Here is a 17,126-nt window from a genome sequence, read left to right as displayed (position 1 = left end):
TTAAAAACCGCTGGAATCTTGGGACCACAACCGAGACTTAGGAACACGGTATCGGATACTGAATTTGAAGAAAATTCAAAATTGCAGCAAAATTTCTACTAAGGAATAAAAAATTTAAAAATTTGACTTTTTTATAATTTTATTTTTCAGAAACTATGTGACCGATTATGCTGCTTTCGGATTCTGCCATTTAAAAAAAATAATAATAAGTGCAAAAATATCTATCTATACGAAAGTGTAAAAATAAGAACCAGATCATTAAAATCCTTTCTAAAGACGCATGCGATGTAGTTAAAAACTTTGAATTATTAGAAATTTTTTCTAATTATTTTAATTTTGAATAGATTCAACCTATTGCTGGTTAAAACAGGAGCGTATTTATTTAAAAAAAATGCAATTTAAAATTTCGAAAAATGAGTTTTTAACTTCAGTTTTTAATTTTCATAATTACTTTAAAAAAACGTAAATATTTTAAAAATAGTATAAAATATTAAAATGATTTTAAATTTAAAAAGAAATTGAATTTTTTCAATCTGTTGTTTGCTATGACCGAAGTAGATTTATGATTTTTTCTCTTTGAAATATTTTCATCAATCACCCAAAGAATGAATAATCAATTATATTCTACACTCAGTTCTATTCAATTTATTCTCGTATGTCTATTATTTATTTTATTTTGATGGAAATTGTATTTTTGCGAAACAACAAAAATTGCTAAATTTTTACTGATTGCTGCAATTAATAGCCATTATGCATTAGTGTGAATCCTTTTAATTAAGATAACAATTTGTATATTTAATGGTGATGTATCATGTTTATTATAGAAGTTTATTTTATTGATGAATATTTATTACTCTTTAAATCAAAACACAATTTAAAATGTCATGTTTTGGAGACATTTTACGCGTAAAAAAATTGTTACACGATGCATCAATTTTAAAAATTGTCATAACAATTGAGTATTAAGATTTATGTCAGCATTTTCATAAATGAAAAAGACATAAATATATGTTTTAAATAACAATTGTTTCAACTAGTTAAAAATGTTTCATAAAATTTTTAAATCGTTTTCCAGTTTTAGAAAACAATTCTAATTCATAACAATCAAAATAGTATTTCGTAATATTTTTAAATAATTATCACCATATATTTATTAAATAAACTATTAACTATTTATGTGAAAAATAACTAATATTTTTTAAAAGCAAGCAAATTTAAATACTGATTAATGCTAACTAGTATGAATTAAAAACAAATGTTAGTGCATATTAAAATCGAATGTTATCAGTACATGTATTGAATAACAATTGATTCAACTATTTAAGTCATTAAAAATGTTTTCTAAAATTTTAAAAGTATTTTCAAATTTCGAATGGCAATTCTAATTCACAAAAACCAAAAACCTATTGCATAATATTTTTAAATAATTATTATCGTGTATTTATTATATAAGTTTTCAACTAATTTAGTGAATAATGATATATGTTAATTAAAAGCAAATTTAAATACTAATTAATGTTAACTATTATGAATTTGTTAGTGTGCATTGAAATATTAGTGTACATACAAATGTTAGTGTACATTGATATCGAATGTTATCTGTACACGCTTTAAATTACAATTGCTTCATTGTATACGTTGAAAAAGAAATGCCTGTAGCAATTTCTACTTTTAAAAAACAGCTCTAAATTAAATAGTATACACGGAGAAAAAAATTCTGGTAAAATCCCCGTATTTGTATGATAATGAGATTTCTGATAAAAAAAAAATCCCCAACTTTGGTAACAAAACCAAATTATATGGTATTTCATAATTCATGAGTATGGTAACGGTTTATATGAAATTCTGATTTTCAGAATTATAGTACCTGTTACTCCACGCATTTAGTAAAAAAAAAAAAAAAACTGAAAAATTGCTTTTTAACAAATAAATGGTTTCATGCTCTAAGGTATCATGATAAAATTACCACATTTACTACCAAACAGCATGGTAATAAAACCAAACTTTACTGTTAATTTTATCATAAATTATTACCAAATCGCTTCGGTAAAATTTACAGTGCTTTTTGGTGCTCCCATAGACCCATAAATACTGTAAATTTTACCATATTCTGGCAGTTTGATCATATTTTTTTTCTTAGTGTAATATTTCATAATAGTTTGGAGTATTTATCATCATGTATTTATTAAACAAAAATATTAACTTCAGAACGTAAATGACATATTACATTATTGGTGAAAAATAACAACGATTTCATAAAAAATAGTAGCATTAGTAAATAATAAAAATTCTAATAATGAATCTTTTAAAGATTTTTTTTAACTCTTGAAAAATGAGCATCAAAACAAAGAGCTTAATATCATCAAATCATAGCTTTCAAAAATAATTGCGAAAGTAGTATTTATACTTACGCAAATATACTCTTTTCATAGAAGCTCGATTAATTTTCAATTACACCAGACTCGTTTTTTTTTATTTGTGAAACCAAATTGCACAATAAACTTCTAAATTAATGATAGTTGCCTCTTTCTTTGAAAGACTAGCGGTATTTTTTTAGCAGACTATTGTTTGCACACAGCTTATTTTATTTTAAAATATAAAATTAAATAACACCACTCCCTGTAATTTTAGCTTTATGTTCACAGTTGTGTACAGTTATAATAATGATTACTGTTTTACGTATACATTAAACGCAACATAAAAAAAATGATTTGAATATAATCTATAATCAAAACACAATTAAGTTGGTGAAAAAGTTTTCTTCTGTATCCCAAGAATTTCGCTGCTAAATTTTTGAAAATATGCGAGAGAAGAGAATTTTCTAAATTATAAGCGAGAAAAGAATTTTCCGAACTTATATCAGAGAGAAAAAGTTTCTACGTGTTCATTTTCATATTGTTCTATGTATGCATTAAACGTAGCACAAAATTTAAATGATTTGAATATAACTTACTATCAAAACACAATTAAGTTGGTGAAAAAGTTTTCTTCTGTATCCCCTGAATTTCGTTGCCTAAATTTTAAAAATATATAGGGAGAATTTTTTAAATTATACACAAGAGGATAATTTTCCAAATTATACAAGAGAGGAGAATTTTCCACATTATACACGAAAAGAGAATTTACATAACTTATATCGGAGAAAAACAATTCTTCGTGTTCATTATCATATTGATCTATAGGTTCATTTGACTTAACACAAAATTTAAATGATTTGAATAAAACTTACAATCAAAACACAATAAAGTTGGCGAAAAGGTTCTATTCGGCTTCCCTCAAATTCCGCTGCTTAAAATTTTAAAATATACGAGAGAGGTCAATTTTCCAAATTGTGCACAAGAAAGAGAATTTTCGAATTATAAACGAGAGGAGAATTTTTCATATTATACATGAGAGGAAAATTTTCCTCACTACATCAGAGAGAAAAATTTTCTACATGTTTATTATCATTTTATTCTACGTTTACAATTAACGCATTACAAAATTGAAATGATTTGAATATAACATATAATCAAAACACAGTTAAGTTAGTGAAAAAGTTTCTTCTGTATTCCTTGAGTTTCGCTGTCTAAATTTTTAAAATATACGAGACAGGAGAATGTTTCAAATTATACACGAGAGGAAAATTTTTCTAACTATACAGGAAAGAAACTTTTTCTACTTGTTCATTATCATATTGTTCTATGTATACATAGAACGCAATACAAAATTGAAATGATTTTAATATAACATATAATCAAAACACAATTAAGTTGGGGAAAAGGATTTCTTCTGTATCTCTTGAACTTCTCTGTCTAAATTTTTGAAATATACGAGAGACGAGAATTTTTCATAAATTATACCCGAGAAAATAATTTTTCTAACTAGATCGGGGAGGAGAAATTTCCTAACTATAAATGAGAGAATTTTTCAAATTATATCGGAGAGAAGAATTTCCCAAACAACACCAATATACAACAATACTAATCATTATTGACCTAAGTATACATTAAACATTGTGAAAAATGTAAAAGATTTGAATACAATAGATAATAAATGCACAAATAAGTTGGTGAAAAGTAATCCCTTGAAATTAGTACCAACTTTTTATACTATATCAGGAGAATTTCCTTAACTATTCCCTAGTTTAAGTCAAATGAGCGATGTTGGAATTTATAGCAATCCGCCAAGGCCTAATTTAATTTTCTCTTTTAATATTTAGTTACTTTTCTGTAATTGGAATAGAAGGTTGCACGTTCTGATTAACTCGAAACAGTAGCTAATTATTCGTGTAAAATATGGTAGCATCAATTCTGCTGCAATTTAAGCTGTTATGCTGATTAACTATTCATTTTGATAATTGTTTTAACTGAACTATAATAATGTAAATAATTTTGTTTAAAAATAAATGGTGTTTAAATATTTAAAGGCGAAAATACGTATTTGAGCTTGACTTCAACAAACATAATAGAAAATTTTCCTAATTGTGCAAATCTTCATCTACAGTATAAAATGGCACAAGACATCGTTAAATTTTCCCAACATTTAAATAGCAAAAAAATAATTAAAACTAAGAGCTTTCAGATTTTATTTGCTTTATGTACACTTTTAAAACTTTTTAAAGTGTTGAACCATAATATTCAAATTATGGTTCAACATATTATTTTAGTTATTTTAGTTGCAGCAAGCAACTAAAATAAGAGGCCAAGTTAGACAATATTATTATACAATTAAAACCATCTTAGACTTGATTAAGCGTTATTATGGATCAACTTTAATGAAAACGTAATTGAATTTTACTTCTTTTTTAGGTTTATCAAATTTACACAATTTTAGGGTTCAAGGTACCTTTAAGATGGCTCAACGTTGATATAATTATTTTTTGAGAGTTTACAGTGCGCAAAATATAAAAAGAAACACCTAAATAACTTAAAATCTAATAATTAGATTTTCCCGTACTAGGTTGTAATCTTATTGATTCGAAAGGTAGATTTTAAAAAAGTTAGTGAATTAGTACTGGTGATGCTTTAAGCTACGATATCAGTTACAAAAATGTAATTTTTTTAGGAATTCAGATTTTTGTATCTCAAAGTATGGAGGTTATTAGAAAATTAACTATTCCAATTAATTATTTTAAGTAAAATTTAAATACTTAAATTTTAATTTAATTGAATTTCGAATTTTTACCTTAGAAGCTATAAAAATTTTTGCATAAACTTTAACTAGGTAATTTTAAGTCATACAATCAGACAAATAGTTTCTGAGTATTAAAACTGGAAAAATATATTTAAACTGTCATTTCTTAAGAAATATTCAACAGATTCCATTCAATTTTTCATTTGTATATATTGCTATTGCATAGTATAATTAAAAAATACACAAAATAGAGAGGGGAAAAGTGTGGTGAAAGGGGACATCGCCTTATCTAGAGATGCCTATTATATTTACAAAGAGTATAATGGGTTTTTAATTATTAGAATATTTATTTCAAATTTATATCTATACCTACATGATGACTTTAAATTTTTTTTTATTTAGATTAGAATTAAATATTAATAAAAAACTATGGCAGTTAGTATTTTCGGAGCAGAATAATTGGGAGACTTAATAATATTTCGGAAATCGATTTAAAATTAAAAAAAAAGTACCCAAATTGTAAGTTTCTTTTGAATGCATAAAAAATTGATAAAATGCATCGATATAAAACCCAATATTTAAAAAATAAATAAAATGTTAATAAATAAATCAATCAATCGGAATTTCCGGTCAACCGTTAGCACATGAACGCAAAAATGATCAAACATAGAGTTTAAATACCGTAAAGTTTAGTTTTACTAGCCAGAATAATGAATTTTTTTTTGAGAGAGAAATGGTATTACCATACAGTCTGGTAATTTTCCGAATCGGCTACACTAGTTACAAAATTTAACTTTAAAAATTGATTAACATGTTTTTAAAATTTAATTTTTTTGTTTTACTATGATTCGTACAAATAACAATATTTTCTAAAAAAATATAAAAACAAGATGTAGTTTACACAGAAATTTATTTATTTATTGAAAATTCGTGTAACTGGTAAAAGAAGGGAAAATCAAGCTGCTAAAATATAGAAAAATGTCGGCCAGCAATAAAATGATGCAGGATAGCCAACTTCAACTCAGAAACTATGCACACATACAAGGTTTTTTTAATTAATTAATTATGTATGCTTTACGCATAAATCTAAACTATATTTTATTTAAAATTTTGCTTCAAATTTTTGATATACTATACTACATTAGTAGCAAAGTTTAATTTAAAAAATTGATTAACATGTTTCTTAAAATTTCATTTTTAATTTTATTATGATTCGTTCAATTAACAATAATTTCTAAAGAAAAAAATTATAAAAAACTCGAAAACACAAGATGCTATTTTTACAGAAATTCATTTATGTATTGAAAATGTGAAAATTCATGTAACCGGTCGAGGAAGGGAAAATCGAGATGATAAAATATAGAATGTTCGACCAACATCAGACCGATGCAGGAAAGTTAACTTCTAACTGGGACACAATGAACTATCCAGCTCGAAATAATTAAGTAATTGTGATGGAGAAAAAAATAACAAAAACAAAATCTGTCATTTCTACAAAAATTTACTTGTGTATTGAAAATGTAAAAATTTGTGTGTCTGGTAAAAGAAGGGAAAATCGAGATGCTAAAATATTAAGGAATGTTCAATTAGCATCAGAAAAATAACGAAAAGCTAACTTCCAACTCTGACACAATGCCAACAAAATAGTTAAATAAATTGTTTTTTTCTACACATAAATCTGAACTATATTTCATACAAAATAAACTTCACTTAAAAACATTTTCTTAATATTTTCGATATACTATGCTTCATTAGTTACAAAGTTTAGTTAAGAAAATTGAGTAACATGCTTTAAAAATTTTATTTTTAATTTTATTTTAATTCACTTAAATAACAATAATAAAGAAAAGAAACACGGGCTATAATTTCTACAGAAATTTGCTTATGTATTGAAAATTCAAAAGTTCGTGGGAAAAAAAAGGAAAATCGTGATGCTAAAATATTTAGAATGTTCGGCCAACATCAAAATCATACAGGAAAGTCAACTTCCAACTCCAAACAAGGCTTTTTCAATTAATTTATTATATATGTTTTACACATAAATGTAAACTATATTTCATTTAAAATAAAGTTTACTTAACGTTTTGCGTTAAATTTTCAACATATTATACTACATAAGTTGCAAAACATAATTAAAAAATTTTATTTACAAATTTTTTAAAATTTCCTTTCTATATTATTATTTGTTCAAATAACAATCATTCCTGAAGAAAGAAATTACAAAAAACACAAGCTGAAATTTCTACAGAAATTTATTTATGTATTGAAGATGTGAAAATTCGTGTGGCAGGTTAATGAAGGAAAAATATAGATGCTAAAATATTTCAGAATGTTCGGCAAACATCAAACTGATGCAGGAAAGATGACTTCCAATTGGGACACACTCAACTATCCTACTCGAAATAATTAAGTAAGAGTGATGCAGAAAAAAATTATAAAAAACACAAGCTGTCATTTCTAAAGAAATTTATTTATGTGTTGAAAATATGAAAATTCGTGTGGCCGGTTAAGGAAGAAAAAAAATAGAGAAGCTAAAATATTTCAGAATGTTCGGCAAACATCAAACTGATGCAGCAAAGTTAACTTTCAACTGGGACACACTCAACTATCAACTAAGTAAGCGTGATGCAGAAAAAAATTATACAAAAGACAAGCTGTCATTTCTACAAAAAATTACTTGTGTATTGAAAATGTGAAAATTCGTGTCACTGGTAAAAGAAGGGAAAATCGAGGTGCTAAAATACTGAAGAATGCTTGGTAACATCAGAAGGATGCAGGAAAGCTAACTTCCAACTCGGACAAGAAAAAAAAAAAAACATCAGGCTGATGCAGGAACTTAAGTTTAACTTTTAAAGTAATTAAGTGTGGTACTGGGGGAGGCGAGACATGAGGCATCTATCCAAAGTGAACATCCGTTTGACCACTGAGGACACTAAAATATTATATCCATTATCATTGTTGTTAACATGCAATTAATTTTTTTGACTGTTAAATATTTAACTGGAGCGAAATATTTTATGAAGAATAAACTGATATCCAAATAACTTTAAAAATAAAGTTTTCGGTCACAAATATTTAAGTATTCTTTCTATTGAAGAAAACTTAAGATTATTTAACCCTTTGACGCAGAAGGGAATTCGATGTCCCTTTTATCTATTTTTTTTCTGACGCTTTAAATTATTATTCATTAAATTATTTTTTATTATTTAACTGATGATTTTTTTATAATTATAATTAATTATTAAGTATGAAAAACAGGTATTCAGGTATCAGTTATCAAGTATATATTTTTTAAGTATAAAAAAGCAGCCTAATAATTACTAAAAAAATCTGTTAGATTATAGAATATATTTGTACTAAAAAATAAAATCAAAGAAAAATAGTTTGAATTTTTTTTATTCAAATCCGAAAATTTATCAATAATTGATTTCGTAAATTAAAGAAATTTGAATAACGAATAACTTTTTCATAGATCTAAATAAATGCAAATAAGAAATATTTTATGACGAATAAACTGATTTCCAAATTTTTTTGTCACAATTTGGTCACTGATTGTCGGTCACAAATATTTAAGAATTCTTCATATTGAAGAAAACTTAAGATTGCTTAATCCTTTGACGCAGCTGAGACACCGATGTCTCTTTTTTCTATTTTTTTTCTGGCGCTCTAATTTCAAGCAAAATATGTTTTGGTATTTGTTAAGTATAAAAAATAATCTAATAGCTATTAAAAAAATTTGTCAGATTATAAAATTATATTTGTACTAAAATATAAAATCCAAGAAAAATAATCAATCTGAAAATTTATCAATAATTGATTTTGTGTGTTAAAAAAATTTCATTGACGAATAACTGTTTTTCACAGACCTAAATAACTGCAAATAAGTTAAAATTGAAAAAAAAATATTGTTTGGAAGTGAGTCACGTTTGGAACAGATTACCCTTAACGCAGAAAAAGACACCAGTGTTTCATGCAGTATTTCATAACCATACGTTATTAAAATGCTAAATATGATATTTTTCACTTATTTTCACCTAAATTAATACAAAATAATGTAAAAAATTATGAATAATGTATTCAATAAAAATTCTTCGTCTAAGTAATAAATAATATAATTAGAAGTTATAAATTTTTTAACATAAAGAATTTTCTACATACCTTTACTTAAAAATATGTTTAAAAGGGGATTAGGATTTTTATAAATGCACATCTTCCCTACGTTCAAGTCTAATAAAGTTGACCACAAAATGAAAATATTTACTTTGAAGTAGTAACATTTAACGTTTAAACTTAAAAAGAAAAAAAAGAAAAAGAAAAAACAATTGTTGATAATATTGCTCCTTTAATGCTTTTATAGTAGAAGATTGTATTAAATACCACTGTTAAAATCTTTAGCGATTCTACTAAACCGGAATAATTTATTTTTTTCATACAATTGCTTATATTTTATAGGGATTCGTTGTAATTATGTATGAAAGTGAAAAGAATTTAAAAAAGATAATAGTTTGTGCAGTTTTTCTTACATAAAATTTTTTTTTCTTGTGGTTCTTAAACTCATTGAAACAAACTTTGATTAAAAGCGATAAAAATTATATATTTTTTAATGTTGACCTAGATGCCCTCGTTACTGTCTTACCTTAATGCTTTAAAGTATTTAAGTTTAAGTATACCACTAATCATTTTTGTTAACACTTCTTATTTAGGAAATGAATAATAAAATAAAAATTTATGAAAATATTGAGCAATTTTGTTCGCAGGTAAAAATGTGTGCATTGTTTGAAAGTGTTATAAGAATAAAAAACACTCGTCAACACAATTTGAAAATGATTGCTCAATTTAAAAATCATAATGAATTTAAGCATGATTAATAAAATTGCTCTAAGCATTTTTAAATAAACTCAGCTCTTTTTAATTTTTAAAAAAATATTACCAATTTAAATAAATTTTATCATTTTCAAAATATTAAACGAAATAATTAAAAACATTTTCTAGAAACATCATATTCTAGAAATTAAAACACAAAAGACTAAAAAAAAAAGACTAATTTGATTTACATGACAAACTAATTGAATTATCATTATACAAACAAATCATTAATTAACAAAAATAATAATTGTATTATTGACTTACGTCTTCCCAAGTAATATGGCACCCCATAGCGAACATCACTGCAACCAATAAAACAACCAATAAAATATCATGGACTGTTTTAAGAAGAGGTTGTATTACTATTTTCGACGGTCCCATAGTGGTATTATCACTACCGTTCATAAGGAAAGCGTTCTCCATGATTGTTGATCTTTTCTCTTGTTCCACTCTAAAAAAGTCGGATCGAAGCTTTTTATTCTACGGGCTTACGCAACCCCTTCCATTGCTCTCAAGCAGGAGTGTCAACTTCATCCAATAGAATTTAACCTCTCAATCTGACGAATTATATTATTTGCTCATTTACTTGTTCCCTTCAAGAGCGCGCAATGTGGTTTCGTTTTTCGATTTACGCGTTTTTTATTTTCTTCGTTAGTTTGCGAATTATGAGATTTCTCGTTTATTTTTTCAGTGACTCTGGGAATAAGTAATGTTTATCTTTTTAGTTGTTTTTTTCCCGTTGTATTTACTTTGTTTGATAATTTTTGAGTTCATCTAGATTGCGTTTCTAGAGTTTTACTTGGGGGGATTGTATTTATTATTATTATTAAACGATAAGTGAGATAAAAATAGGCTAGTTTTTCTCGCAAATATGTGCGATTTGTATTGATATATTAGGACAATGTATTTAATTTGTTGTTTTTTTAGTTAGTATTCCTCTTAATTATGTGAGTGAGGTAAAAATAGGCTAATTTTTCTCTCAAATATGCGCGATTTGTTATGATATATTCGGACAATGCATTTAATTTGCAGTTTTTTAAGCTAGTTTTACTCTCAATTATGTTAGTGAGGTAAAATACTCAGTGAGGTAAAAATAGGCTAATTTTTCTCTCAAATATGCGCGACTTGTTATGATATATTCGGACAATGTACTTAATTTGTTGTTTTTTTAGTTAGTTTTTCTCTCAATTATGAGAGTGAGGTAAAAATAGGCTAATTTTTTTTCTCAAATATGGGTGATTTGTTATGATATATTTGGACAATGTATTTAATTTGTTGTTTTTTTAGTTAGTTTTTCTCTCAATTATGTGAGTGAGGTAAAATACTCAGTGAGGTAAAAATAGTCTAATTTTTCTCTCAAATATGCGCGGTTTGTTATGATATATTCGGACAATGTATTTAATTTGTATTTTTTTAGATAGTTTTTCTCTCAAATATGAGCTATTTGTTATGATATTCTGACAATGTATTGTAAAACGGACATTCTTGATACTCGAAATTTAAATTTTGAAACAATGCTGTTTCTTTAATAGATTGGTGTATTGCACTGTTTATTTTAACTTAGGTGATCTTAAGCACACAATAAAATAAATAAAAATATGATTTAAAAATGTAAAGCTTTTTTTCTTGCTGTTAATAAAATTACATTATTACTTTTTATTTCTGAATGCACGTTTTTTAGAAATTTTGAGCGAGAGTTAGTATTTTTGCAAATTAATTGTATGCTAAAATGTAGCATGTTTTTTTTGGCTAGTTTCTCTTTCAAATATGCGCGATTTGTTATTATATTCTGACAATATATTGTAAAACGGATAACATATTGTTAACGCATTATAGAAATACTTGAATTAAAAGATTTTTTCTAAGTTCTTGATACTCGAAACCTTAACTTTGATAGAATGTTACTTCTTTAATAGATTTGTGTATTGCGCTGTTTATATTAACTTAAGTAACCTTAAATACACAATAAAATAAATAAAAATATGATTTAAAAATGTAAAGCTTTTTTTCTTGCTGTTAAAGAAAACACATTCTTTTTATTTTATTTTTTTAACGCACGTTTTTCAGAAATTTTGAGTGAGAGTTAGTATTTTTACAAATTAATTGCATGACCCTACTTTTAGGAAAAAATTCAAAAACGAAAGGTAAATTTAATCGAATAATTGGTATCATGCCATGCACTAAGGTATCATGATAAAAGTAAAAAATTTTACCACATTTACGAAATTTTATCACACATTATAAAACCATATTTTATAGTTAATTTAATCAAAATCATTACAAAATCGATAAAAGTTACCGAGATTTTTTCTGTTCGAAAAAAGTCAGAAACACGTTTAAATGTTACCATATTCTGCAACCATACATTTTTTCTTAGTGTATTCGAATGGTTAACAAAATATAATGCCATTCTTAATATTTAGTGTTAAAATGTGTTCATTAAAATTTTAAAATAATATAGCAGTTTTCATCGAAAAATAAAAAGCTTAATTTCCATGCATCCTTGCGGAAAATAATAAAAATGCATGGCGATTTTTAAAAAGGAAAATACATCTAAATTCTTTTAAAAGTTACTTTTATTTGACACATTAATATCTGATTTTTTTATAATGTGATGACGTAGAATGTACAGTGTGCCAAAAATAAATAAAATAAAAAAACGGACCATCCTGAACAATTTTTGATCTAATGATCGGATCTTCACATTCTTGGATTCAATCTTAATGGTTCGTGAGGGTGACTTCAAATATGCTAAATAATTAATGGGACGACATTTTAAGTTACAAAATCAGACACAAAAATGTACTTTCTCTGAATAAACATACCTTTTTTTCAACGGATTCGGATTTCTGACTCCCAAAATATCAAGGGTAGCTGCGGAAATATGGTCCCCATAGTTTGGTCAGGAGAGCGATCCGAAGTTTGGAGCCCTTAATGCTAATTTTACTTTTTGCGTATTTCACCATATCTGGAATATTTTTTAAACGAATTTTTGAAAAACAATTATGAAAAACGCAATTACCAATATACACAATTATCCAAGTAAAAATTAAATTTTAATAAATATTATTATTTTAATAATAGTCGATACAAGTTTGAAGTGTAAGGTATAAAATTTTTTACATCATCTTCCAGTATGTAATTTCACATCACAAAATGCAACATTTGAACGAAATCGATCGAATAGTTCCAGAGAAATCGAATTTTAAAAAAGTCGTATATTTAAAATTCGATTTCTGGGGAATTATTCAATCGATTTTGCTCAAATTTTGTACTTTGCAATGTAAAATTATATACTTTGAAATGATTTAAAAAATTAATACCTCACGATTCAAAAAATTTTCGACTATTATTAAATGAAATAATATAAAAAAATAATAAATAACTACTAAAATTATTTTTTTTTTGCATGAATTATCTCTGGATAAGGGAATTTTCTAATTGTGTGCAAAAATTTTGCAGTTCACTTTAAAAATTCTCTAGATATGGTGCAATACGCAAAGAGTAAAATTAACATTAAGGTGACCAAACTATTCAGACCACATTTCTCAGATTGCGGCTACCCCCTATATTTTGGGGGTAGAAATCTGAATCCGTTGAAAAAAAGGTATGTTTATTTAGAGAAAGTACATTTTGTGTCTGATTTCATAACTTAAAATATTGTTTGCACTAATTAATTAGCATATTTCAGGTTACCAACTTTAACCATTAAGATTGAGTCCTAGAACCTGAAGATCGGATCATTAGATCAAAAGTTATTCAGAGTGGTCCGTTTTCTATCTTTTCTTTCTTGGCGCACTGTACGCGAATAAATGAATAGTTCCTACTGTTACACTTTAACTTTACAAAGGCATGGTATCTTACACTTCAGATCCAAATATAAATCTTTATATTATTAATATTTTAAGATCATCAAAACTATTGTGTTTTTTTTTTCAACTACAAAAATAATAAAAATTCAAAAAAAGGAAATACTTGCACTACCACTTTTTTTTCCTTTTTTTTTCCATAAATCATTCCAATACCCCGTCACGCTAGTTACAAATCGGGAAAAAAAAATGTGTTAAAATGAGTTTCACTATAATAACAAATAAGGAAAAAGAATACAAAAAAAGAAAAACTAAAAAAAGTAATCGCGCGTAAATTTGCCGGAAGTTCGAAAGTAACTCGCTACGTTTAATGAAACAAGAACGAACGAAAAAAAAAATTATTTTTTAAAATCCAAATTTTAACTAATTGTTATTGATAATTTTCAGGACATTATCGACTTGATATTTACCGTTGTCGATAATGATCACGATATTATCCTTATCTATAATTACCGAACATTCTATATTTATTATAAGACATGATATTCATAATTAATCACGAGAATACTTTCTAAAATATTATCGAGGTATACAAATAACATTGGTTTATCCCAAATCGTCCTATCTTTTGTTTCAAGTCAGTATTTAAATATATTTTAAAAAGACAAAATTGTCTTTTTGCTAAATTTTTTTTTTTACATTTTTTTAAATTTCTTTTTACATTTTCTTTTACATTTTTGATATACATATTTTTATTGGAATGCAGAAAATTAAAGCTTTATATCAGTTCTAAAATTGTAATCTTCACAAGGAACTTTTAATGTTTGTATTCCGATAACTTAAAGCAAATTTCAAATCGATTAATCAATTTAGTGCAGAAGGAATCTACATCAAAAGATAGTGTTTTAAAATTCGGTTGCTAACTTATAACATAATTCGGTTAAACTTATCAAATAAAAGTGTTTTATTTCTATTAAATAAAATGTTTTCACAACAGCCTAAAATTATAAAATAATGAATTTGATGGACATTTAACTCATACGTCTCCTGTAAAATTGCATGAAATATAAGAATATATGAAATATAAGAAGCATGACCATATATGTGCACACATTGAAGATTAATGACACCAGAAATTGTAAATGCCGTCATTTTTATTTCCCTTTTTATCAAGTAACTTGCACTGTTTAGGCATTAGTAAGAGGTCTATATTCAATATCCGCAATTGCAGGATACAAAGAAATAAATATTTGATCTTGCCATTGATTTGTTCAAAGAACAAATTATCTTTGTTGTATGTGTTTAAACATTTTAGTTTTATGTAGGATTCTAAGTTTTGCAATTGTTGTAGTAGCCTTTTCCTTCCGGGCAATTTTTCGTGAAAAGCTAGCAATTTAGAATTTCAACCACATAGAATCACTCGCTGAATGAATGTATTAAAGCTTTTAATGTAAGAAACGTGGCGAAATGATAGTTTTAATCAAATTGTGTTTGTTGCTTTATTTAATCTATAAGAACATGAACTTAAATTACACAAGACTTCAAGGTTTAATTTTTGGTTACGCGTGTACGTTACACTTCTAAAATATGTGTTATACTGATTTTAATCTAAAATGTTCTTCTATCAGCTATAGTTTTTTGTATGTTATGTTAATTTCAGATATAAAAAGTTTTTTTTCCATCATCTGAAATTTTTTATGCTATGCTAATTTCAAATATAAAAAGCTTTTTTCCTAGTTTTGCATATTACGCTGATTTCAAATATCAAAAGTTTTTTTTTTCTATCAGCAATAATAGTTTTGTCTGTTACGTTAATTTCAAACGTAGAATTTTTTTTCTATCAGCAATAGTTTTGTCTGTTACGTTAATTTCAAATATAAAAAGTTTTTTTTTCTATCAGCAAAAGTCTTGTCTGTTACGTTAATTTCAAATATAAAAAGTTCTTTTTTCTATCAGTTATAGTTTTGAACGTTACGCTGACTTCAAATATAAAATTACATTGTTTACAAATAGAATAAAAAGTTTTATTTCATCAACCATAATGCCAGGGAATAACCATAGCTAAATTCAGAAACATGTAAAATTCTTAGCTCCTTATTCTTAGAAAAATCAGTTCAACGTTGAACCATAATACCGTGCAAATTTGCTGTAACCTTCATAAGTTGTTTAATTGAACCATGTTTTCGTTTAAGTTGAACCATTGTGTAATTAACTTAAAATATATGACTATATAGTTTTAAATTGTATCATATTGAAGTCGCAATAAATTCAAACGATTTTATGGTTTAACACGCTTTAAAGTTTTTACCAGTGAAAAAAAAAAAACAACTCTACTCCCACTCTAGGAACAGAATAGTTGCTTTTTCTGAAAGTATTAAAGAATTTAATCTCTAGAAAAGAATGGCGATACTAGGGAGGGCAATAAATTTTGCAATCTGTAATTGGTTGTTTATTACCTTTTGTTTATTGGTCGGCGGATTCTTGCGTTTTAGCTATTTTGAATTCGCAATTCGTGGATGGTGATTTTAAGGTAGAGCTTGAGATTTGTAATTTCCTGAGCGTGATTCATGGGCATGAAAATGTCTGAATATTTAAATACGAAATTTTTTTGGACTTGGGAATAAGTTCTTTTTTTGCTTCTTCCTGGTATGTTTGCGTGCACAATGATATATGAGCCGCTCCGAAGCCAATGCGGTTAAGTCCATTTTTTGATATTTTCTGATTTTTGGAAATTTTGATGAAATAAATAATAATCTTCTTAGTTATTAAAGGATTTACTCGTTGGTTACTTTTTTCTAGGTTAGACAGCCCTTTTTTTAATAGCTTCTGAATATATTGTATAATAATTTCAGAAGCCATTGTGAATAAGTCCACCTTTTATCAATATTTTTTTACATAAACTTTGGAATAACAATTAAATTCTTCTTCTTCTTTCGATATTTGTTGGTAACACTGAAAAACAAGAAATTCATAGTAACCAGGGTTGCCAGACGTAGTATTTTTTCACCAAAAAAAAAATATGGTATTTTTCGTAGTATTTTTTTAAAATGTGGTATATTTTTTTTTTTTTAAATTTTTTTTCATTTCCTAAAACAAAGAAAAGTGCCACTTTAGTTTTGAAGTAAAAAACAATTTTTGAAATAATCCAACAGTTTATTTTCTATTAGTCACTGTATCTAGTGATGATTGAGAAAAATCGAAGTTCGTTTATACTAGAAGACATAAATTTCCTATCTTTTTCAACTGCCAAAAGGTATAAGTCCTAAAATTTTTAAGATGCTGTCATTATTTCAATAAATACTTACGTTTTTATTTACACATCCTGTACATATCTTG

The 17,126-nt window shown here is 26.0% G+C and overlaps 1 protein-coding gene across 4 annotated transcripts in view; it reads right to left on the bottom strand.

The window, feature by feature from the left end:
- LOC107452673 (ileal sodium/bile acid cotransporter) overlaps positions 1 to 17,126 on the bottom strand; it is a 116,649-nt gene that overhangs the window by 59,345 nt on the left and 40,178 nt on the right. The window contains exon 1 of one of the 4 annotated variants that reach the window (XM_016069226.3): positions 10,246 to 10,535. The exons of the other annotated variants lie outside the window; for them this stretch is intronic. Within the exon in view, the coding sequence (XP_015924712.1) occupies positions 10,246 to 10,404 (159 nt within the window). The 5' untranslated portion in view covers positions 10,405 to 10,535. Of the gene's footprint in view, positions 1 to 10,245; positions 10,536 to 17,126 lie in introns of those variants that run through there. 4 annotated transcript variants of the gene reach the window in all.

This window comes from Parasteatoda tepidariorum, chromosome X2, assembly GCF_043381705.1.
Source record: "Parasteatoda tepidariorum isolate YZ-2023 chromosome X2, CAS_Ptep_4.0, whole genome shotgun sequence".
Lineage (NCBI taxonomy): Eukaryota > Metazoa > Arthropoda > Arachnida > Araneae > Theridiidae > Parasteatoda > Parasteatoda tepidariorum.
This window is presented reverse-complemented; position numbering and strand designations above follow the sequence as displayed.